General features: G+C 38.1%; 1 protein-coding gene across 4 annotated transcripts in view; it reads left to right on the top strand.

Moving 5' to 3' along the window:
* The window catches only part of CASK (calcium/calmodulin dependent serine protein kinase), a 395,420-nt gene that overhangs the window by 150,235 nt on the left and 223,264 nt on the right, over window positions 1–21,921 (top strand). For all 4 annotated transcript variants that reach the window (XM_032619715.1, XM_032619712.1, XM_032619714.1 and 1 more), the window contains exon 3: window positions 11,394–11,499. In XM_032619715.1, coding sequence (XP_032475606.1) covers window positions 11,394–11,499 — 106 coding nt within the window. The remainder of the gene's footprint in view (window positions 1–11,393; window positions 11,500–21,921) is intronic.

The following is a 21,921-nucleotide window of genomic DNA, read 5'->3' as shown; positions in this document are numbered from 1 at the left end:
TTATCTTGCTCCTTCATCTGCTGTGTGTTTTTCTGTCTTCTCATTTTGCTTATCTTACTGTGTTTGGGGTCTCCTTTTTGCAGGCTGCAGGTTCGTAGTTCCCGTTGTTTTTGATGTCTGTCTCCAGTGGCTAAGGTTGTTTCAGTGGGTTGTGTAGGCTTCCTGGTGGAGGGGACTAGTGCCTGTGTTGTGCTGGATGAGGCTGGATCTTGTCTCTCTAGTGGGCAGGTTCACGTCTGGTGGTGTGTTTTGGGGTGTCTGTGGCCTTATTATGATTTTAGGCAGCCTCTCTGCTAATGGGTGGGGTTGTGTTCCTGTTTTGCTAGTTGTTTGGCATAGGTTGTCCAGCACTGTGGCTTGCTGGTCGTTGAGTGAAGCTGGGTGCTAGTGTTAAGATGGAGGTCTCTGGGAGATTTCCGCTGTTTAATATTATGTGGAGCTGGGAGGTCTCTTGTTGACCAGTGACCTGAAGTTGGCTCTCCTACCTCAGAGGCAGAGCCCTGACTCCTGGCTGGAGCACCAAGAGCCTTTCATCCACACGGCTCAGAATAAAAGGGAGAAAAAGTAGAGAGAATTAGTAGAAGTATGAGGAAAGAAAGAAGGAAAGGAGGAAAGGAAGGAAGGAAGAAAGAAGCAAAGAAGGAAAGAAAGGAGGGAGGGAGGGAGGGAGGGAGGGAGGAAGGAAGGAAGGAAGGAAGGAGGGAAAGAAGGAAAAAAAGACAGAAAGAAAGATGATACAGTAAAAATAAAATAAAGTATAATATAGTTATTGAATTAAAAAATATTTAGAAAAAAAAAAAAAGGGACGGATAGAACCTTAGGACAAATGTTGGAAGCAAAGCTATACAGAGAAAATCTTACACAGAAGCATACACATACACCTTCACAAAAAGAGGTAAAGGGGGAAAAATCATAAATCCTGCTCCCTGAGACCACCTCCTCAATTTGGGGTGATTCGTTGTCTAAAGGAGGGAGGGAAGGAAGGAAAGAAAGAACGAAGGTAAAGTATAATAAAGTTATTACAATTAAACTTAATTATTAAGAAAAAGAATTTTTAAAAAAAAGTCATGGACGGATAGAGCCCTAGGACAAATGGTGGAAGCTAGAGTATACAGACTAGATGTCACACAGGAGCATACACGTACACCTTCACAAAAAGAGGAAAAGGGAAAAAAATCATAGATTTCGCTCCTAAATTCCACCTCTTCAATTTGGGATCATTCCTTGTCTATTCAGGTATTCCACAGATGCAGGGTATATCAAGTTGATTGTGGAGCTTTAATCCGCTGCTTCTGTGGCTGCTGGGAGAGATTTCCCTTTCTCTTCTTTGTTTTCACAGCTCACAGGAGCTCAGCTTTGGATTTGGCCCTGCCTCTGCGTGTAGGTCGCTGGAGGGCGTCTGTTTTTTCGCTCAGACAGGACGGGGTTAAAGGAGCCGCCGATTCGGGGCCTCCGGCTCACTCAGGCCGGGGGTTGGGGGATGGGGGAAGGAGGGGCACTGCGTGCGGGGCCGGCCTGCGGCGGCAGAGGCGGCGTGACGTTGCGGCAGAGGCCGGCGTGACGTTGCACCAGCCTGAGGCCCGCCGTGCGCTGTCCCGGGGAAGTTGTCCCTGGATCCCGGGAACCTGGCAGTGGCGGGCTGCACAGGCTCCGCGGAAGAGGGGTGTGGAGAGTGACCTGTGCTCGCACACAGGCCCCTTGGTGGCGGCAGCAGCAGCCTTAGCGTCTCCCGCCCGTCTCTGGGGTCCGCGGTTTTAGCCGCGGCTCGCGCCCGTCTCGGGGGCTCGCGCCCTCAGCCGCGGCTCGCGCCCGTCTCTGGGGTTTGCGCTTTCAGCCGCGGCTCGCGCCCGTCTCGGGGGCTCGCGCCCTCAGCCGCGGCTCGCGCCCGTCTCTGGGGTTCGCGCTTTTAGCCGCGGCTCGCGCCCGTCTCTGGAGTTCCTTTAAGCAGCGCTCTTAAACCCCTCTCCTCGCGCACCAGGAGACAAAGAGGGAAGAAAAAGTCTCTTGCCTCTTCGGCCGGTGCAGGCTTTTCCCCGAACTCCCTCCCGGCTAGTCGTGGTGCACTAACCCCTTCAGGCTATGTTCAAGCCGCCAACCCCAGTCCTCTCCCTGAGCTCCGTCCAAAACCAAAACCCGAGCCTCAGCTCGCAGCCCCGCCCGCCCCGGCGGGTGAGCAGACAAGCCACTCGGGCTGGTGCGTGCCGGTCAGCACCGATCGTCTGTGCAGGAATCTCCCCGCTTTGCCCTCCGCACCCGTCGCTGTGCACTACTCCGCGGTCCCGAAACTCCCCCCTCTGCCTCCCGCAGTCTCCGCCCGCGGAGGGGCTTCCTAGTGTGTGGAAACTTTTCCTCCTTCACAGCTCCCTCCCACTGGTGCAGGTGCCGTCCTTATTCTTTTGTCTCTGTTTTTTCTTTTGCCCTACCCAGTTACGTGGGGAGTTTCTTGCCTTTTGGGAGGTCTGAGGTCTTCTGCCAGCCTTCAGTAGGAGTTCTGTAGGAGTTGTTCCACGTGTGGATGTATTTCTGGTGTATCCGTGGGGAGGAAGGCGATCTCCGCGTCTTACTCTTCCGCCATCTTCAAGGTCCCCCTGTAATTCATTTCTAATCTCATACTATTGTGGTCAGAAAAGATGCTTGATATGATTTCAATTTTCTTAAATTTACTGAGGCTTGATTTGTGACCCAAGATGTGACCTATCCTGGAGAATATTCCCTGTGCACCTGAGAAGAAAGTGTAATCTGCTGTTTTTGGATGGAATGTCCTATAAGTATCAATTAAATCTCTCTGGTCTACTGTGTCATTTAAAGCTTGTGTTTCCTTTTAAATTTTCTGTTTGGATGATCTGTCCATTGGTGTATGTGAGGTGTTAAAGTCCCCCACTATTATTGTGTTACTGTCGTTTTCATCTTTTATAGCTGGTAGCAGTTGCCTTATGTATTGTGGTGCTCCTATGTTGGGTGCATATATATTTATAATTGTTATATCTTCTTCTTGGATTGATCCTTTGCTCATTACATAGTGTCCTTCCTTGTCTCTTGTAACATTGTTTATTTTTAAGTCTATTTTATCTGATATGAGTGTTGCTACTCCAGCTTTCTTTTGATTTCCATTTGCATGGAATATCTTTTTCCATCCCCTCACTTTCAGTCTGTATGTGTCCCTGGGTCTGAAGTGGGTCTCTTGTAGACAGCATATATATGGGTCTTGTTTTTGTATCCATTCAGTGAGCCTGTGTCTTTTGGTTGGAGCATTTAATCCATTCACGTTTAAGGTAATTATCGATATGTACGTTCCTGTGACCATTTTGTTTATTGTAATGGGTTTGTTTTTATAGGTCCTTTTCTTCTCTTGTGTTTCCCACTTAGAGAGTTCCTTTAGCATTTGTTGTAGAGCTGGTTTGGTGGTGCTGAATTCTCTTAGCTTTTGCTTGTCTGTAAAGCTTTTGATTTCTCCATTGAATCTGAATGAGATCCTTGCTGGGTAGTGTAATCTTGGTTGTAGGTTCTTCCCTTTTATCACTTTAAATATGTCATGCCACTCCCTTCTGGCTTGTAGAGTTTCTGCTGAGAAATCAGCTGTTAACCTTATGGGAGTTCCCTTGTATGTCACTTGTCATTTTTCCCTTGCTGCTTTCAATAAGTTTTCTTTGTCTTTAATTTTTGTCCATTTGATTACTTTGTGTCTCGGCATGTTTTTCCTTGGGTTTACCCTGCCTGGGATTCTCTGCGCTTCCTGGACTTGGGTGGCTGTTTCCTTTCCCATGTTAGGGAAGTTTTTCACTATAATCTCTTGAAGTATTTTCTCAGGTCCTTTCTCTGTCTCTCTTCTTCTTCTGGGACCCCTATAATGTGAATGTTGTTGTGTTTAATGTTGTCCCAGATGCCTCTTAGGCTGTCTTCATTTCTTTTCACTCTTTTTTCTTTATTCTGTTCCTCAGCAGTGAATTCCACCATTCTGTCTTCCAGGTCACCTATCCATTCTTCTGACTCAGTTATTCTGCTATTGATTCCTTCTAGTGTAGTTTTCAGTTCAGTTATTGTATTGTTCATCTCTGTTTGTTTGTTCTTTAATTCTTCTAGATCTTTGTTAAACGTTTCTTGCATCTTCTCTATCTTTGCCTCCATTCTTTTTCCGAGGTCCTGGATCATCTTCACTATCATTATTCTGAATTATTTTTCTGGAAGGTTGCCTATCTCCACTTCATTTAGTTGTTTTTGGGGGGGGTTTATCTTGTTCCTTCATCTGATACATAGCCCTCTACCTTTTCATCGTGTCTTTCTTTCTGTGAATGTGTCACAATGAGTTTAAATATACACACTCTATCATCCCACAGAGTTCCTTCAGTTCCTAACATATACTTTTTTTATGACTTTAATATTGAATATTAATTGAGGTATAAACTGATATATCTCCAATTTTCTGTTGTAAAGTTAGGAGTACCATTTTGAAATAGGTGTCTGGGTTTTGTAAGAGTAAAATGCCCCCATCTTTCTCCCTTTTGGTAAAACTCCTTTGGTTAACATTTCCCAAAATGAACAGCAACCCAGGAATTGTACATTCTAGAGGTGTTTAGAACATTGTATTTCTACTTTTATCATGTGCAGAATATGATCTTAATAATGGTCCGTCATATATTTGAGAAAAACTCTAATGCTGGAACTTTATGTGGTTTGGATTTCAGTCATTTCTGCCTTTTTCCTTTATCCACGTAATTAACATCTTTCTAGTTTTATTAGTTGAGTTCAGAACAGATTCTCACCAAATTCATGGTTGAGTAACTCCTTGAATTGATGACTCAGAGTTATATTTTGTAAGAGACGGATAATTTGGTTTCATTTTAACCTATTGTTGGCTCTTATGTAAGATAGTTTTGAAGCACATGTTCTTCTTTTAGGACATTTTAATACCTCAGAAGATAGATATTATAAAGATCATTGAATTGGTCACCTGTAATCTTTATTAATATCTAATTAATAAGCTAAATGAATTATAGTACTTCAATATTGATTAAGAATGACCTGGAGTTGTTTTAAATGTAAGTCCCTAGGAAATTAATGACACTTTAATTATTTACCAAACTCATCCTAATGAAGAGTGAGAAGGAAGACAAGTAGTTCTTACAGCAGTTGGCTTTATTATAATTTCCTGCTGATAGTTGTTGACAGTACATCAAATATAGTGTTGAATTTAGTTTAAATTTGGTATTCAACTGGGCAGTCTGCCTTAATAAATTTATTACACTTATGAGAACTGTAAATTCTTTGGGAAATATATTACCAAAACCCCATTAATTTGTAAATGCTTAATGTAGTCAAGATTGATTTTTAACTAATATATTTGGCTATTTAAGAACAATTTACATCAGTCAAACATCCTCAATTAATGGTATGCTCCTTATTTTCTTTATCCACCTGACAGATGAGATTTTAGGCCATAAGATTGTATTAAATTGGCAAGAATTCAAAGAAATTAGAAGCTGCTTGTATTTCTGTTTGTATGTGAAAAAAGATAATAAAAATGTGCTAGTAAAATGTGTAAAAGATCAAGGAAATAATGACTTTCCCATTAACCCAGGTTGGTGTGGTGCCCTGTCTGGGCCTCTGGTCATCCACTAGTTGAGAAGGTCAACTTTCTTGATTTATAGGAAGATGGCCTCATTAAAGCCAACCTGACCTGTATTATTGCCAAAGGCAGCTGGTATCTTTAGTCTTCAAATTGGTTATTAGTTAAAGGTTGAGCCCAGCAGCAGAATTTGACTTGGCTGCTATAATCCTTCCGAGGTTCTGCTTGGATCCCTTTCTTAAAATATCACATGGTTATTAATTTCAGCACACCGAGGAAAAACTGTTGAATCAATAATGACTTTCATTTAGCTGTTTTGTTATTAATGTTGATTCAGATGAACACATTAATACTTGTCCTAATTATTTTATGACTAGATTGGAACATTCTTTATGTGCATTTGGAGCCTGGGTCAGCTCTTAGTGTATTTTAACTATTGAGTTTATAACAGAAACTGGAAATTCTTTGGAAACAAATTAGAATACTTATATATTTATTAGTAAAAATATCAGTGTCTAATTTCTGATTATCACTGGTGACAGTGCAGCTGAAATATGCTGGTTCTGTAGCAGTCTTGATAGCTTCTCACTCAAGTCAGTGTTACCACATTAACACTGTTATATGATTGGATCTTAAGGGCACATATAAAAACTACATAGTCCCAGGAGCCATTGTGGTATCATGTAGAGAGCACTGGACTTCAGTTATTAGCTCTGCTTCCTCTACTTACTGCTTGTGTGATCTCAACCGCTTATGTATCTCACTAAACCTGGGGCCTGTTTCTTCCTTTGTAAAGTGAAACTAGATGTACCTACAGGGTTATGACAATTATTAAATGAGGACTTACAGAGGGACACTTAAAATTCCAGATATTATGCTGCATAGTCTAAGGTCATTCAATAAATTTTGAAGGGTCCAAAGGGCTGCTATACAGTGAATGTTGACTACCCTTTTTGTGTTTGGTAGATTAAGCAAGATAAAACGATTAAAAACTACCAAACAAGTAAAGGATTTAGATTAACAATAGTGAAGAAATTCCAGATTTAGTTATTAAGTGATGGATTTGGGTTGTTAAAAGCTGTAGAGTTTACTTCTATGGAAGTGCTTTTTAATAACACATCTGTTTGGACATAGACTTACAGACATAGAAAACAAACTTATGGTTACCAGAGGGGGTAACAGGGGGTATGGGGGGAAGAGATAAATTAGGAGTTTGGGATTAACATGTACACACTACTATATATAAAATAGATAAATAACAAGGACCTACTGTTTATCACAGGGAACTATATTCAGTATCTTCTAATAACCTATAATGAAAAAGAATCTGAAAGAGTATATATATGTATATATTTATAACTGAATCACTTTGCTGTACACCTGAGACTAACACAACACTGTAAATTAACTATACTTCACTTTTTAAAGAAATGGTTAAAAAATCTATTTAGATTCTTTTTGGAATGACTGAATGACTTTACAGATAGTTGTGTAAGAAACGCAGAAGAACTCACAATTAAGAGGATAATAATTAAAGCAAGTCAATTTATCCAGAGCTGCACCATTCTAATTTGGTAGCCAGTAGCTACATGTGGCTATTGAGCACTTGAAATACAACTGCTCCCAACTGAGATGTGCTATAAGTATAAAACACACTGGATCTCAAAGACTTAGTACAAAAAGAGAATGTAACATATTTCATTAATACTTTTTAATGTGACTATATGTTGAAATAATAATACTTTGGATATATTGGATTGCATAAAATACGTTAAAATAAATTTCACCTGTTTTTACTTTTTAATGCGGCTACTGAAAACATTTTAATTGTATATGTGGTTTGCATTATATTTCTGTTGGATGATGCTGAACTGAATCCTTATTGAATGATTCTGTGAAAGCTGACTCTTAAATTTGACCTTTAAATCTCAGATATTAAGGATGAGATTGTTGCTCCAATGCTAAGAATGTCAGAAAGCATTCCTTTCCTCAGTCACATTTGTAAATACCCAACTTATTTTTGACCCCATGGTCAAATTAGCTTGCTACAGAGTCGTGGCACTCTGAAAGTGGCATCTGACTTTTAAAAGGTAGCATGAAAAATTCTCCTATTCCAAGAACAACTAATAGTAAAATGAATAATAAATACTTTTCAGGAAAATTCTTTTTAAAACAGACCGTCTGAAACGGCTTTCCTAACTCTCCCTCATTTGAGGGGCAGACTGGAAAGGTAGACCCTGGAGGACATAGTTGTTCTACTGTTGCTGGACAGCTCGAACTTCTTAGGAAACCGGTAGGAGTAGTAGTTCTCATGCCATATAGTGGGCTGATTCAATTGAAGTGTGTTTCTCCAATTTTGATCAGAAGACCTAATATTACTTTCCATATTACTAGTGCCCCTTTTAAAAGAAAATAAGTTGATGAAATATAGGCACATAGTTAAATGTAGGGGCACTAAACATAGAAGTAGATTATTTTTTAAATCTTTAAAAACTTCCCTGCAAAATTACAAAATGAAAAAGTACAAGGAAGAGTGGAGGAGTACCACTCTTCCTTGTCACTATAGATAAAGTAGAACTTCAAAACAGCCATGGTAACTGTGGGTCAGGTGACTCAAAGGAATGTTCTGAGCTAGTATCTATAAGCAGCCAGATAATCACAATTTCAAATCATATTATCACCTACTTTCGAATTCCTTCCTAGTCTGCTTCATGAGCTGATTTGTAGGAAAATACTATTTTTAGTTTGCTATATCAGCAAGGAGTTAATAGCAGTTAATACATACATCTTTAATTCACATTCACATCTAAAACAAACATTTTGAGCTTAACATTCTTGGAATCTATAGTTTGAATGCATATATGGTGCATTCATGTTTTGTAAACTGTGATTTTCTATTTGGGCTGTTTAATACACCCATATAATTGATACTTGAATTATGGAAAATGGTGCCGCAGCTATCCTAGATGTAGGCCATCTTTTGCATCATTGCCCTTATAAATTCAAATACATTTTTATGTTGTTAGTTTTGTGCTATTCAATCAGTGTTCGGATTTTAGTCCCTGAAATGTCAGATCTGGTGATATTTAAATTGTTTTAATCTTTGGACGCAGGGTCCCCAGCAATCCTTCCTTCATTTTGAGGATGGGTAAAGTGATAAGAGACTAGACCAGGAGCATGTTCAGTTATATACCAAGCAGACATGTGCGTGTCAAAGAGAGGGGTCTTTAGAGCGTCCGTTTCTACTTATGATTTTTCAGTATAACAAATGTGGCACATGACAAATGGTGAATATGGGGATTGAAACACTGTAGTTACATGAAAGGGGCAAAGTTTAAAATAAACTGAAAACAGGAGAAAAGACCAGTGTTCATTGTGGCAAACACTAAATCTCTCTTTACTTCTTAACTCCAGTGTCAGAGCACTGAATTAAAATGAGACATTTAGCAGAATAGGAAGAAATGGAAAGAGAGAAACTAAGGTGAAAACAGAAGATATGAAAAGGGTGACTTCCAGTAAAATGAGAAGCTGGAGATAAACATTAAAATGAGTACTAAAACTCCTAAGCTTTTCATAGAATCAGAAGGCAGAACAATCTTAAAGGGAGAGAAAAAACTGTGCAGGCATCTGATTTATGTCGTCTGGCTTTTCAGCCTGGTCCTCCAGCGCACTTGTCAAAAGCCTTCCCCATAGTTATGACTTCCCAGTGCAAAAGCCACACCTATTCACACCTCTCATCCCCTGGAGGTGGAGACCATGTTTCATGTGTCTCTCATTTCTTCCTTCACAATGAACGCTGAAGCACCTTAACCCCCTCAGCCCCACAGTGCTGCACTCCACACAGTCCTTTCACATCCATTCTCTCATTTGAATCATGCTGCTGCCCTCTGAAGTTGTAGACTGTGTGGGTTGTGCATGACCTATCACGTCCCCCATTTCATTTGCCATAAGGAAGGCATTTTGTAGAGGTTAGCAGTCAGCCGGCAAGTAGTAGTGACAGGGGCTGGACTGGCACCAAGTTTTCCGACTCCAGATCCTATGGGATTTTCATCACTGCCATTTACAAACACACAGTGTTCTCTTTAAAACAACTGCAAAAACAAACAAATCAAACCTTCTTTGACCCTGCTATTCCTTTCTTATTACCAGGATCATGTCTAAATACACCATGGCATTGTGGAAGGACTGACTTTGGAGTTAGACAGGCCAGGGCTCAAAACCTACCCCTTGTAATAGCTATGTGATCTTGAACAAGTTTCAAAGTCTCAGTTTCCTCATCTGTAAAATACCTACCTCACAGGCTTGTTGGGACATTAAATGACAATGACCATATTAAGTACTTAGACCAGTGAGAGATAGGATAAATCTAAATTTATTATATAATTGTCTGCATCCTGACTTTGAACCTGACCTCTCCACAGAATTTGATCTTAGAACATTTATGGTCTTTTCTGGTTGAATCTTACAGCCTTTTCTCAGCCTTCTCCAACTACCTATGCCTTAATTCCCCTTATTTCCTTGACTTTCTTAATATTGTATTATTGATTCTTCCTTTTCTGGTGGCTTCTCTTTTGTCATATTTACTGACTTCTTTTCCTCACCTATATATACCTTGTGTAAATTTTCTAAGGTTCCTTCTGCAGCCATTGCTCTTGTTGACAAGACTAAGTTGAATTAGCAAATCAGAGAGGAGATAATGTTATCTCTTCTGCTTTGTGCAGTATATCCTTAACCTTCGTTCTTTACCTGTCTCCCTTCTATTTCCAAATATAAAAAATGTCACATTGGATTTTATTCATTGGCAAGCAGGTAAAACTCCAGCACTGTTAACACAGGAAGGCTTTAATTATCTCGTTCCATGTAGACATGGCAAGTGATACCTATGCCTAAACTATTTTTGTGTGATGGTGATGATGATAATGATGATGAGCATGGCAATGAGGATATTAACACTTTTATTTTCCAAATAGTATTGTGTAACTTACACAGTAGTCTTACCTACATTATCTGAATTTGTTCTTGAAAATAACACTGTGGGTAGTGTCCTGAATTATCCAACACATTTTATAGATGATGTAAAAAAAAATTCTGACTTTGATGTTGGGAGTAGTGCCTTTTCTGTTTAACCATACTATTTTTTTGCCCCCTATTCCATGTAACTTCCCTGATGTGTGTCTATAAATGCTAGATTTTAGGCTAAAGAATAAACATCATATTCTTAGACAATTTAGGGAAAACTAAGAAAAAGAAGTAAAATTCAAGACAGCAAATTGAGTTACTTATTAGCTGATCAAGAAAGAGTTATAGGGCTTCCCTGGTGGCACAGTGGTTGAGAGTCCGCCTGCCGATGCAGGGGACGCGGGTTCGTGCCGCGGTCCGGGAGGATCCCACGTGCCGCGGAGTGGCTGGGCCGGTGAGCCGTGGCCGCTGAGCCTGCGCGTCCGGAGCCTGTGCTCCGCAGCGGGAGAGGCCACAACAGTGAGAGGCCCACGTACCGCAAAAAAAAAAAAAAAAAAAAAAAGAAAGAGTTATAAATTTTGAAACCTGTTTACCTGTTTACAAGAGTTTGAGGAAAGTATTTGTGCTATTTACATTTCTTATTAATAAGAGCTGACTCTAATGTATATAGATTTAAGCTGGCAAGAAATATGAGCAAGTTATATTGTCAAAGATTTTAAAGGGCAAAAAGTTAAGCTTAGCTTGAATGGGGGATTTCATCTCTATAGTTAGAGGAGTCTTCATGTTACCATAGATCACATCCATTCATTCATCATTCACTCTGATTGTCTTTTGATCCTGCCTAACAAAATGTTATGTGTTTGTTTTGCAGATCTAAAGCGGGAAGCCAGTATCTGTCATATGCTGAAACATCCCCACATTGTAGAGTTATTGGAGACATATAGCTCAGATGGAATGCTTTACATGGTTTTTGAATTGTGAGTATACATTCTCTTTTCCGAAGGGGCTGAAGTGGTTTTTTTTGTTTGTTTTAGGGTTAAAGTTTTAAGCAATGTTGATCTTAGATAATGCTGACGCTTTTCTCTTAAAATTGAAAAACACTTGTGAACTCATCTGTTTAGAAAGACCTAAAGTAATAAGAATAAAAGGAATATCTCATCGTAAGGTTCACAATGGCTAAGGAAGCAAAAGTTGGGCATATTCAGTTACCCTCACAGTTTTAGCCTACTTCAGAGAAGAAGAAATAGAGTTCAGAGGAATAGGAGGTCCCAAAATATAAAGTTCTGACTACAAGAGTCTTAGTGAAAAGGATCGGGATGGGAGTAGAGGCCTCCATGTAGCCAGCCTCTCTAGCAACTAAAAACAAGTAATAACTGACATAACTTCCTCTTTTGATATAATCACCATATTGGCATATGAAGGAAATTCTGTAGACAGCCATATATCTTGATTTTAGTAAGCCACTCGACATGTTTCTCACAAAATTTTTGTCAATAAGATGGAGGAATGTGAGCTAAGGATAGTATAATTGGGTAGTTTCATAGCTGTTTGGATGATCGTGTCCAAAGAGATTATATAAAGCCTTATGGGATGGCATACTATTCTGTTCAAAATTGTAATCAGTGACTTTGATTAGGGTCTCTCACAAGGTGGTAATCAAGGCGTTGGCCAGGGCTGAAGTCATTTTAAGGCTCTGCTGGGGATGGATCTGCTTCCAAGCTCACTCACATGGTTGTTGGAAGCACACTCTCAGACTGAGGGCCTTAGTTCCTCATGTGCTGTTGGCCCAAGACCTCCCTAGATTCCTTGTCACTGGGCTTCTCTGTAGAGCAGCTCCATGGCAGCTGGCTTCATCAGGGCCAGCAAGCAAGAGCACAAGAGTAGGAACAAGACAGACATCAGTCTTGTAACCTAATCTCTGAAATCACACACAATCACTTCTGCCATATTCTGTTAGTTAGAAATAAGTCACTAGATCCAGTCCACACACAAGGGGAAGGGATTATACAAGGATGTGAAGACCTGGAGCTGGTGATTACTGGGAGCCTTGTTAGAAGCTGCCCCCTACAGAGGGCTAGCTTAATACATTGAATATCTAGACCAAATTTTAAAATATTTTGCAAGTTTGTAGCAAAGGAGCTGAAACAAAGAAGGTGAAATTTAAGACCAGTTAACGTAAACTCATTCATTCACATATATAAGTGCAAGATCACTATGAACTTAATTGTAACTGCTTATATGAAAAATATGTAAACAATTCAGTTAGTTGTTGCAGCAGCTTTAAAAGCCTTGAATGGAACCTTCAGATACCTTAATTAGAAGTGTATAGTATTCAGACCCAAGCCATAGGCCCAGTGTGCTGTGTATTGCTCATTCTCCCTGGGGTGTTCCTAGTAAGCAGGACACTGGCATGCTTCCAGAAGGGGATAGCCAGAGTGGGAAAGAGCCTAGAAATTCTGTCATAGACTCACAGCCTTCAAAATCTTTGTCAGCAATCCTGCTAAAAGATGTTTGAAAACTGTGTACCTCCACACATATCTTTCAGTTGATATATACAAACTTTTATTGTAAGGATGTAAGTTTTAGTGTTTTGTATATTTTTAAAAATATTTTTTCTTCAAAAATCTCGAGCTGTACCTTTATCTCATTCAATTTATGGAAAATGTCTGCTATGTGACCTAAATTGCAAAGCTAGTCATCATTGTCAAACTAGTCAGCCAAATCAGACTTGCTTTCTGTCAGAAAAAAATCTGACTTCATTTTTCAAATAAAATTAAAGTGTTAATAGACATCACTGTGACAGTCATCTTACTATTGATTTATAATTCTAAACTAGATAAGGTTTTGCCGTGAATATATTGTCTGCATGAAGTAAGGTGGCTCTTCCCTTCCTTTCCAAAGCTGTTTTGCTCTCACAGATGGCTCCCTCCCTCGGTAGCTTTGCATTCCCCCATTGTCTTTTTGAAATTAGGCAGGCTTTTCAGGATGGGTGAGCGGTTTGTCTTTTGAGATGGGTTCCTTCGAGTGGAGATACAGAAGAGAACTCAGCAGACCACAGACTTGTTTTCAGACAGACCAAATTATGGCAAATGTAGATATGGCTTAAATGCCTTAAAAATATCCTAATACATGTATCCCCTGGAAGGGCTTTGAGTACTCCCAGAGATACCCAAGTCCCACTTTGAAGACCACTTGGCATGGAGGAGCTGTTGAAAAGATGGGGAGACTTTAGTTACCCAAGAATCTACTGATCTTCTTTTACCTCTATAAGAGTCCCCAGATCAGAAGCCCATAGCAGGTCATGATGGATGTCTTTAGTTCTTTGAAATATCGTCAAATGTAAGAGGATTATGTATTTATTCAGTGTAGGGTGAGGAGCTGTAACTATAATCAACAGGTGGCAGGTATGAATGAAGTGGCTGTCCACGAATGTAGCGGCTGTCTTACAGAGTCTGCCGTTCCTCACTAGAAATGCTCAAGCTAAAGCTGGATCCATCCAAAGGTCCTGAAGAAAAGGTTTTAATTTTGGACTAGAGAGAGCCTCTAACGTCCCTTCCAATTTTAAGATATTATAATTATTTTCATTTTATTCTTTATTCAAGAAATCTGTTTCTGTCCTTTTTTTTTTTTTTGCTGTACACGGGCCTCTCACTGTTGTGGCCTCTCCCGTTGAGGAGCACAGGCTCCGGACGCGCAGGCTCAGCAGCCATGGCTCACGGGCCCAGCCGCTCCGCGGCATGTGGGATCTTCCCGTACCGGGGCACGAACCCGTGTCCCCTGAATCGGCAGGCGGATTCTCAACCACTGCACCACCAGGGAAGCCCTGTCCATATTTTTATTCACTGAGAAAACTAAAAACCAGATTTTGCCATATACTATGAAGTAATGAGCACAGAAAGCCAAATTTTAAAATTTACCTAAATTTCACATTTGCTGTCTGTTTCAAAGGGGTCTAAGTGACAGTATAGTAGAGAGAAGATGATCCTTGGTGTCATAAAACTTGGATTAGTATCCCAACTCTGTCACTTTTACTAATTATGTGACTTTGGCCATAATCTCTTAACTTTAAAATCTTCATAAGGTTATGAAAACTAGATGAGATAACTGTGTGAATTCACCTTATAAAGTGGTGACTTGCTCTACAATGATAAGGTATTGTTTCCAGTGGATTTAACAGCTTAGTTTTAGTTTCTCAATGTTGAATTATGTGGGATTTTTTATATAGCTAATTTTGTATGATTCAGTTGTGTTTGGAATAATTCATTGATGGCTATATATTGAGAATAAGACCTCATTAAAGTTGCATATTTACTGGCCCCCTAATCTCACTGTTAACCCAAATCACTAGAACATGGCTTCCTAGTTTTTAACCTTTTATTTTGGAAATTTTCAAATAAAAGAAAATAGTATAATGAACTTCAGTGTACCTATCACTGAGCTTCAGTAGTTATCAATACTTTGCCGTTCTTGTTCTATCTATCCTTTACTGTTGTCTTTTTTTTCTTGGCAATTTCTAAAGCAATATCATTTCACCTATAAATACTCCCGTTTGTATTTATAAGGACTGTGTGTGTGTGTGTGTGTGTGTGTGTGTGTAAAATACTGTTGTCATATCTAGCAAAATCAACAATAACTCCTTAGTATCATGTCATAGTCAGTTAATGTTGCTTTCCCTGATTGAACATGAATTTTTAAAGGACCTATTTCTCAATTTAGAATTGTTATATTAGCTCTAGGAATCTGGAAGTAGATTATAAATTCACAGTTAAAATAGCTGTTTCTCAAAAGGGCTAGAAACAATATAGAAATATAAAATTGTTCTTTTGTATTATCCTTTTTTGTAAATTTACCTTGACAGTTGTCCTTGCCCTGTTTTTTGCATTCCTTTTGATTTCTGCAGTTTAAAACAAATGAACAAACCCAAACCATACACTACTGTAAGATTTAAAGTCCTGTAGATCAAAGAGCAAAGCAGTAAGTTTGTGCATGTCTCCACCTACTGGCTAGGTAAGAGATTGCTTACATAGCTGCAATGTAGACAAGGCTACACCAGAATTTTTCTGGCAATAGATCTAATGACCCCTGGTATTCAGGGTCTCACTGCTCAGGTTATGGGTTATCTGGATCCTTTCCACAGTTTTCTGACATGACACCAATACAGAGTAGACAGGAAATGGAAGGCAAATGAGATAAGGTCGGTTGACTTTGCTGTTTGTTGGCTGCTTGGAAATAGCTCTGATAATTTTGATGGAGAAAAGGCTAGACCAAACAATATATTTGGGTTATCAGTGAGTTTCTTATTATGGTATCCATATCTTTCTTTGCCACAGACTATCTATAACCAGCTCTCCCTTTTCTTCCCTAAACTGAAGTCATGAAATTATATGGCTCAATCTTGTTGCTTATCATGTTAGCAAATCCTTAGAACTAGTTGATACAAATGATTTATAAGTTTAAAGCATACTCAAATACAGAGACAGAACCAAAATTTTAGCACTGGATAAGATTAGAGCAGTAGATTTCAAAAGTTAGCATTGGAAAATCCTGAGTAGAGCTCGTTAAACCAGCATGTACCCAGGCCCCAACCCCTAGAGATTCAGTTTCAACAAATGTGGGTCTAGAAGTGAGGGGTCAAGAGATGATTGACCTTTAAAGTAGGGGTAATACTATTTCGAGACTATGTTGTCATTTTTCCCAACACACTCAGTAGTTTGTTACGAATCTGCATGTGTTTATACTATATCTATTGCTTTGGGATTATACTTAAATTAGGACTTGTTTGTAGCGGTTTGCTGTTATTTTTTAAAATAAACATTTAAAACGTAGGTTCAATTTTAAAGACAGGGCTGTGTCATGTCACATACACACACACACACACACACACACACACACACACACACACACACACACACACACCCTGCACCCCACCAAAAATTAAATGTTTATTTCTAAGTCACACATCAAAGCTTATGTTTAGTAATGTCTGATACTTGAAGTTAAGCTGCAAATCCTAAATTGGCTGGCCAAGAAATTTTAATTACCTTATTATAGAATGATTACATATACCACAGGGAGACTATACAGTAATTAAATATGGTCTTAAAACATTTCTGACATGAAAACAATAGTTTGTATCTTTTAAAATAATATTAACAGTTTGTATTTTTGAAGCTCACAAAGGAGATAGACTGAAAGCTCTTTATTTATTTAAATTTTATTTTTAAAATTTTATTTTTAGTCTGGTGTTTATGCTCAGGGAAGGGAATGTTTGTGGAATTCATTTATACTGATAGAGTAGAACTGATTACTACTTACCAGCAAATTTGCCACTTAAGAGAAAATATATTTGTTTCATATCAAGCAAGAAAAATCTAGACTATAGCATTTTAATTTATATGAACATTTGTACATATTTTTATAGCTAATTTTATCTATTTTGATTTTTTGTTTTTATGGGTAATGATAGAAATTGCTATTCATTCATTCAGCACATATTTATTGAATGCCTACTTAAGTGCTGGGTAATAGGAAATGGTTGGGAAATACTGCTTGGTCCTAGTAAACATTAGAAACTTGATATGGTAATTCAGTAAGCTAAGATACAAGAAAGGACCTAGCTGAGTGACTGTGTAGGCCTTTGATAAATGCTAGTTGAAAGAAAACAACTTCTGTGTCATTAACTTTTTAAAATTAAACATTTCTCTTGACTTAGGTTTACCACTATACTAAATGTTTAGTTGCATTTTAACTATGTGTCAGGGATACCCAGGTCTGATGATTCATTACGAGGACTCACAGGACTCAGCATATAGGCATATTCACAGCTATGATTTATTAATAGCTAAAGGGTATAAAGCAAAATCAGCAAAAGGAGAAAGTGCATGAATTGAAGTCCAGGGGTAACAAGGCACAAGCTTCCAAGGGTCTTCTGCCAGCAAACATTTGTGACTACACATGTGAGATGTTGTCTATCAGGGAAGCTCATTAGAGACTCAGAGCGCAGGGTTTTTCTCGGGGGCTTGTCATGTAAGCACCCTCTGCCTGGTGCATACCAAATTCCAGACTCCCAGAAAGAAAGCGAGTGTTCAGGATAAATCATATTGTTTGCACAAGCAGTTTAGACACAGTGAGCCACTCTTTTCAATTAGGAGGGGAGGAACCCCTCCAAGTTCCCAGATGCCAATCAAGAGCCAACCTTGTAGGCAGGCCTTGCAAGCCTTTTGAGAGATAATAGTTAGGCCTGGTTAAATACTTAAATAGTTAACTCTTTTCTGCACAAACTAAAGTAGAGGTCAACAGGAGAAGGGTTTGAGTTAATAAACTTCTGGATCTGCAAACAAAATATACTTGCCTATAAAGATAATTGCAGAGTTTGGGGTTTTAAAAAAACTTTTAACTGTTATTACTGTATCATTTTGATATCTATTGGGAAAAAAATGTAGGTGTCCCAATTTTTGTATAAAACAAATCCTAGATTGAGATGTTACAGTGTAGAATAGATATTAAGCTTTGAATACTTTAGGAAACAAACTGCATCCTGACTCCTACTATCTTAGAAATGTATTTGAAGTTGTCAGTCTCGTAATTTTTTTATATATGAAAGCTCATCTTCAACCACTAAAATAATTTTGAATAAATTTATGTACATATAAAATAGGAAGAAAAGTCAGTTAACTTTCTGTTATTTAAAAGAAGTAGTTCATTTAAAATGAAAATTATAAGTTGTTTTTAGTGTAATATACATTCTTTGTACAAATTTAGAAATTATGGAAAATTATAATGACAAAAATACCATTTGCAAAAAGGTAATCACAACGAGCATTTCAGAACATTTCCTTCTATGTATAGTCATGATCACAGTTGCACTAAATTGAGATCATTTTATATATGCAATTTTGTATCCTGATTCGTTTAACTTAATAATTTTAAGCATTTTATTATACCATTAAATACTTTCTAGATACAACATTTTAATGGCTGCATTAAGATGTCTGAACTATATGCATGTGCCATATTTAATATTTTCCCTAAAGTTGGACATTTACACTGTTTTCTGTTTTCTGTATTAGAAATAATGTTATGATTAATAATATTCTTGTACATAGTTACTTGTGCTCACCCCCTGATTGCCTATTTTCTCAAGATAAGTTTTTAGGAGTAGAATTACTGGATATTGGAATTAGTGTATGAATGCATACAAACACCTACATCACACATAGATTTAACCTTTTTCAATAGAATGTATTACATTTAGAAAAATGCATACACAGAACTATACAAACATAAAGAATTATTGTAAACAGCCACGTACAACCCAAGTCAAGGAATTTTAAAACTGCCAGCACCTCAACAGCTCTCGAATTCCCCTTTCTGATCATAACCCCCTGCCTCTCTCAGAATTAACTTTAATCTAGACTTCACTTCCATGTTTTTATATCTATACCATCTAAATAGATATCCCTGAATAGTGTATTTCAGTGTTTTCTATCTTTTTAATCTTTACTTACATGGAATCATAGAGTATACACGTGTTTTGGTCTGTGAGAATATCCAGGTTAGTTTGATCTCCTTCACTTTGTTGCCATATAGTGTTAGTGAACAAACATTCACAAGTTATTTATTCATGTAAATGTTAATATGTATTTGGGTTGTTTCCAGATTTGGCCATTTGAACAATACTGTTGTAAACAATCTTGTACCTGTATCCTGGTGTACCTAAGTAAACGTTCATATAGGGTGTAGACCTAGGAGTGGAATTAATAGGTTTCAGAGTATGTACAGCTTCAGTTTTCCTAGATAATACCAAGCTATTTTCTAAAGTAGATGTATAAACTGACCCTTTACCAATGGTATATGCCTCTCTAAGGTGATCCAAGTCCTAGTTTTCCTGTCACTGCCCCTGTTTAAAATACTGTTGTTTGTCCTTATTCACAGTGCCTTCCTTTAATTCTCATGATTAATTACTACCTATGCTACACACCCTTACTAATACTTGGCATTGTTGGAATTTTTGCCAGTTGGTGTGTAGTAGAATCTCCTTGTAGTTTTTCCCGATTATTCTTCCCTAATTGCCATTTAGTGACCTATCTCTTCATTCTTGTAATGGTATATTTTGATTAACAGAAGTTTGTGATTTTAATATAGTCTAATTTATCAGTTTTAATTTTATGGCCAGTGTTTTTGTATCTTGTTTAAGAAATATTTACTCCCCTGAGATTATGAAGATATTCTCCTATGTTTTATTATCCATCTGGAATTGATTTGGGGTATACTGTGAGGTAGCAGTCTAGTTTCATTTCTTCCCATATGGATATTCAATAGTCTCAGCACAATTACTGAAAACACTGCTCTGCAGTACCACTTTTGCCGTAAACCAGGCATCTGTATAGCTGTGATTGTTCTGGGCTCTATTCTGGTCCCTTGGCCTATTTGCCCGGCATTGTGCTGTTGTCTTCTTTACTATGGCTTTGCAGTAAGTCCTGGTAACTGATAGAGCAGGGCCTTCCACTTTGTTCTTCTTCAGACGTGTCTTGAGAGCTGTACTTGTCTTTGCATTTTCCATATACATTTTAGAATCAAGTTGTCAATTTATACACACACACACACACACACACACACACACACATACACTTAAAAAACTGTTGGGATTTTGCCTTGAATTATTAAATCTTTATAAGCAACTTGAGAATAATTGACAGACTTATTATTGAGTCTTCCACTTTAGGAACATGGTGTCTGTCTTCCCATTTATTTAGGTCTTTGATGTCTTTCAATAAAGTTTTATACTTTTCTCCATAGAAGTTGTGTACATTTTTTGTTAGATTCTTAGGTATTTGCTTTTAAAAGTAGATCAGTCTGGGGCTTCCCTGGCCATCCAGTGATTAAGACTCCACGCTTCCAATGCAGGGGGCACGGGTTTGATCCCTGGTCGGGAAACTTAAGATCCCGTATGCTGCATGGCACAGCCAAAAAAAAAAGGTAGATCAGTCTCTCTCTTTCTCTCTTTCCCTCCTTCCTTGTATTGACATATACTCCTTCTATTCATCAAGCTCCATCAATTCCAATAATTTTTCTGTAGAACTGTTTGGATTTTCTGCATACCTGATCGTATCATCTGTGTATGAAGAGGATTTTGTTTATTCCTTTCTAATTCTTTTACATTTTATTTCTTTCTCTAGACTTTACTGCAGTGGGTAAAATATCCAGAATAATGGTGATAGCAAATCTTTGTTTATTTCTGATCTTAGAGTTTGCTAAGCATAAATGGACGGTGAATTTTATCAAATGCTTTTTTTCTGTGTATATTGAAATGATCATATGGTTTTCTTCTTTACTCTGTTAATGCAATGAATTTCATTGATTCTTTGGTTAACCACACTTGGTCATGACGTATAATCCTTTTTATATATTGCTAGATTTGGTTTGCTTATATTTTGTTTAGACTTTTTACATCCATATTTGTGGGAAGATTATACTATAATTTTCTTGTACTATCTATATCAGGTTTTTATATCTAGATTATGCTAGACTCATAAAATGAATTGAGGAGTATTCTCTGTTTGTTGTTTTTCTTATGTGATTGGTAGAACTCACTTATAAACCCATCCAGGCCAGACTTTCTTATAAGAAGGGTTTTCATTTCCGATTCAGTTTCTTAAATATTTATAGGAATATTCAGGTTTTCCAGTTATTACTCTGTCACTTTTGGTGAATTGTATTTTTCTAGGAATGAGTGCATTTTATCTAAACTTTAAACAATTTTGTCATAAAGGGGTTCATACTGTCTCTACAGGATCTTTTTCATTCTTGATACTAGCAATTTATGCCTTTTTTTTTTTCTGTCTCAACCTTGCCAGATATTTACCAGTTTTATCAGTCTTTTAAACAGTGACTTTTAGCTTTGTAAATCCTTTTTATTGTGTGTTTATTTTCTATTTCAGTAATTTCTGTTTATTGTTATTTCCATCCTTCTACTTTGGGTTTAATTTTCTAGGATTTATTTCCTTTTTAAATTTCAACTTTCTTGTATCCTTGGGTTTTAGATGCGTCTCGTGTTAAAGGCATACAGTTGTTTTTTTATTCTGGACTCTCAATCTTTGTCTTTTAACTGAAGCATTTATTCCATTTACATTTAATTTTAGTATATTTTGATTGACATTGTGGCCTTATTGCTTTCTTTTTTTTTTTTTTTTTTTTTTTGCGGTACGCGGGCCTCTCACTGTTGTGGCCTCTCCCGTTGCGGAGCACAGGCTCCGGACGCGCAGGCTCAGCGGCCATGGCTCACGGTCCCACCTGCTCCGCGGCATGTGGGATCTTCCCGGACCGGGGCACGAACCCGCGTCCCCTGCATCGGCAGGCAGACTCTCAACCACTACGCCACCAGGGAAGCCCTGCTTTCT

Source organism: Phocoena sinus, chromosome X, assembly GCF_008692025.1.
Source record: "Phocoena sinus isolate mPhoSin1 chromosome X, mPhoSin1.pri, whole genome shotgun sequence".
Taxonomy (NCBI): Eukaryota; Metazoa; Chordata; class Mammalia; order Artiodactyla; family Phocoenidae; genus Phocoena; species Phocoena sinus.
The sequence above is the reverse complement of the archived record's forward strand: the minus strand, read 5'-3'. Positions and strand labels throughout refer to the sequence as shown.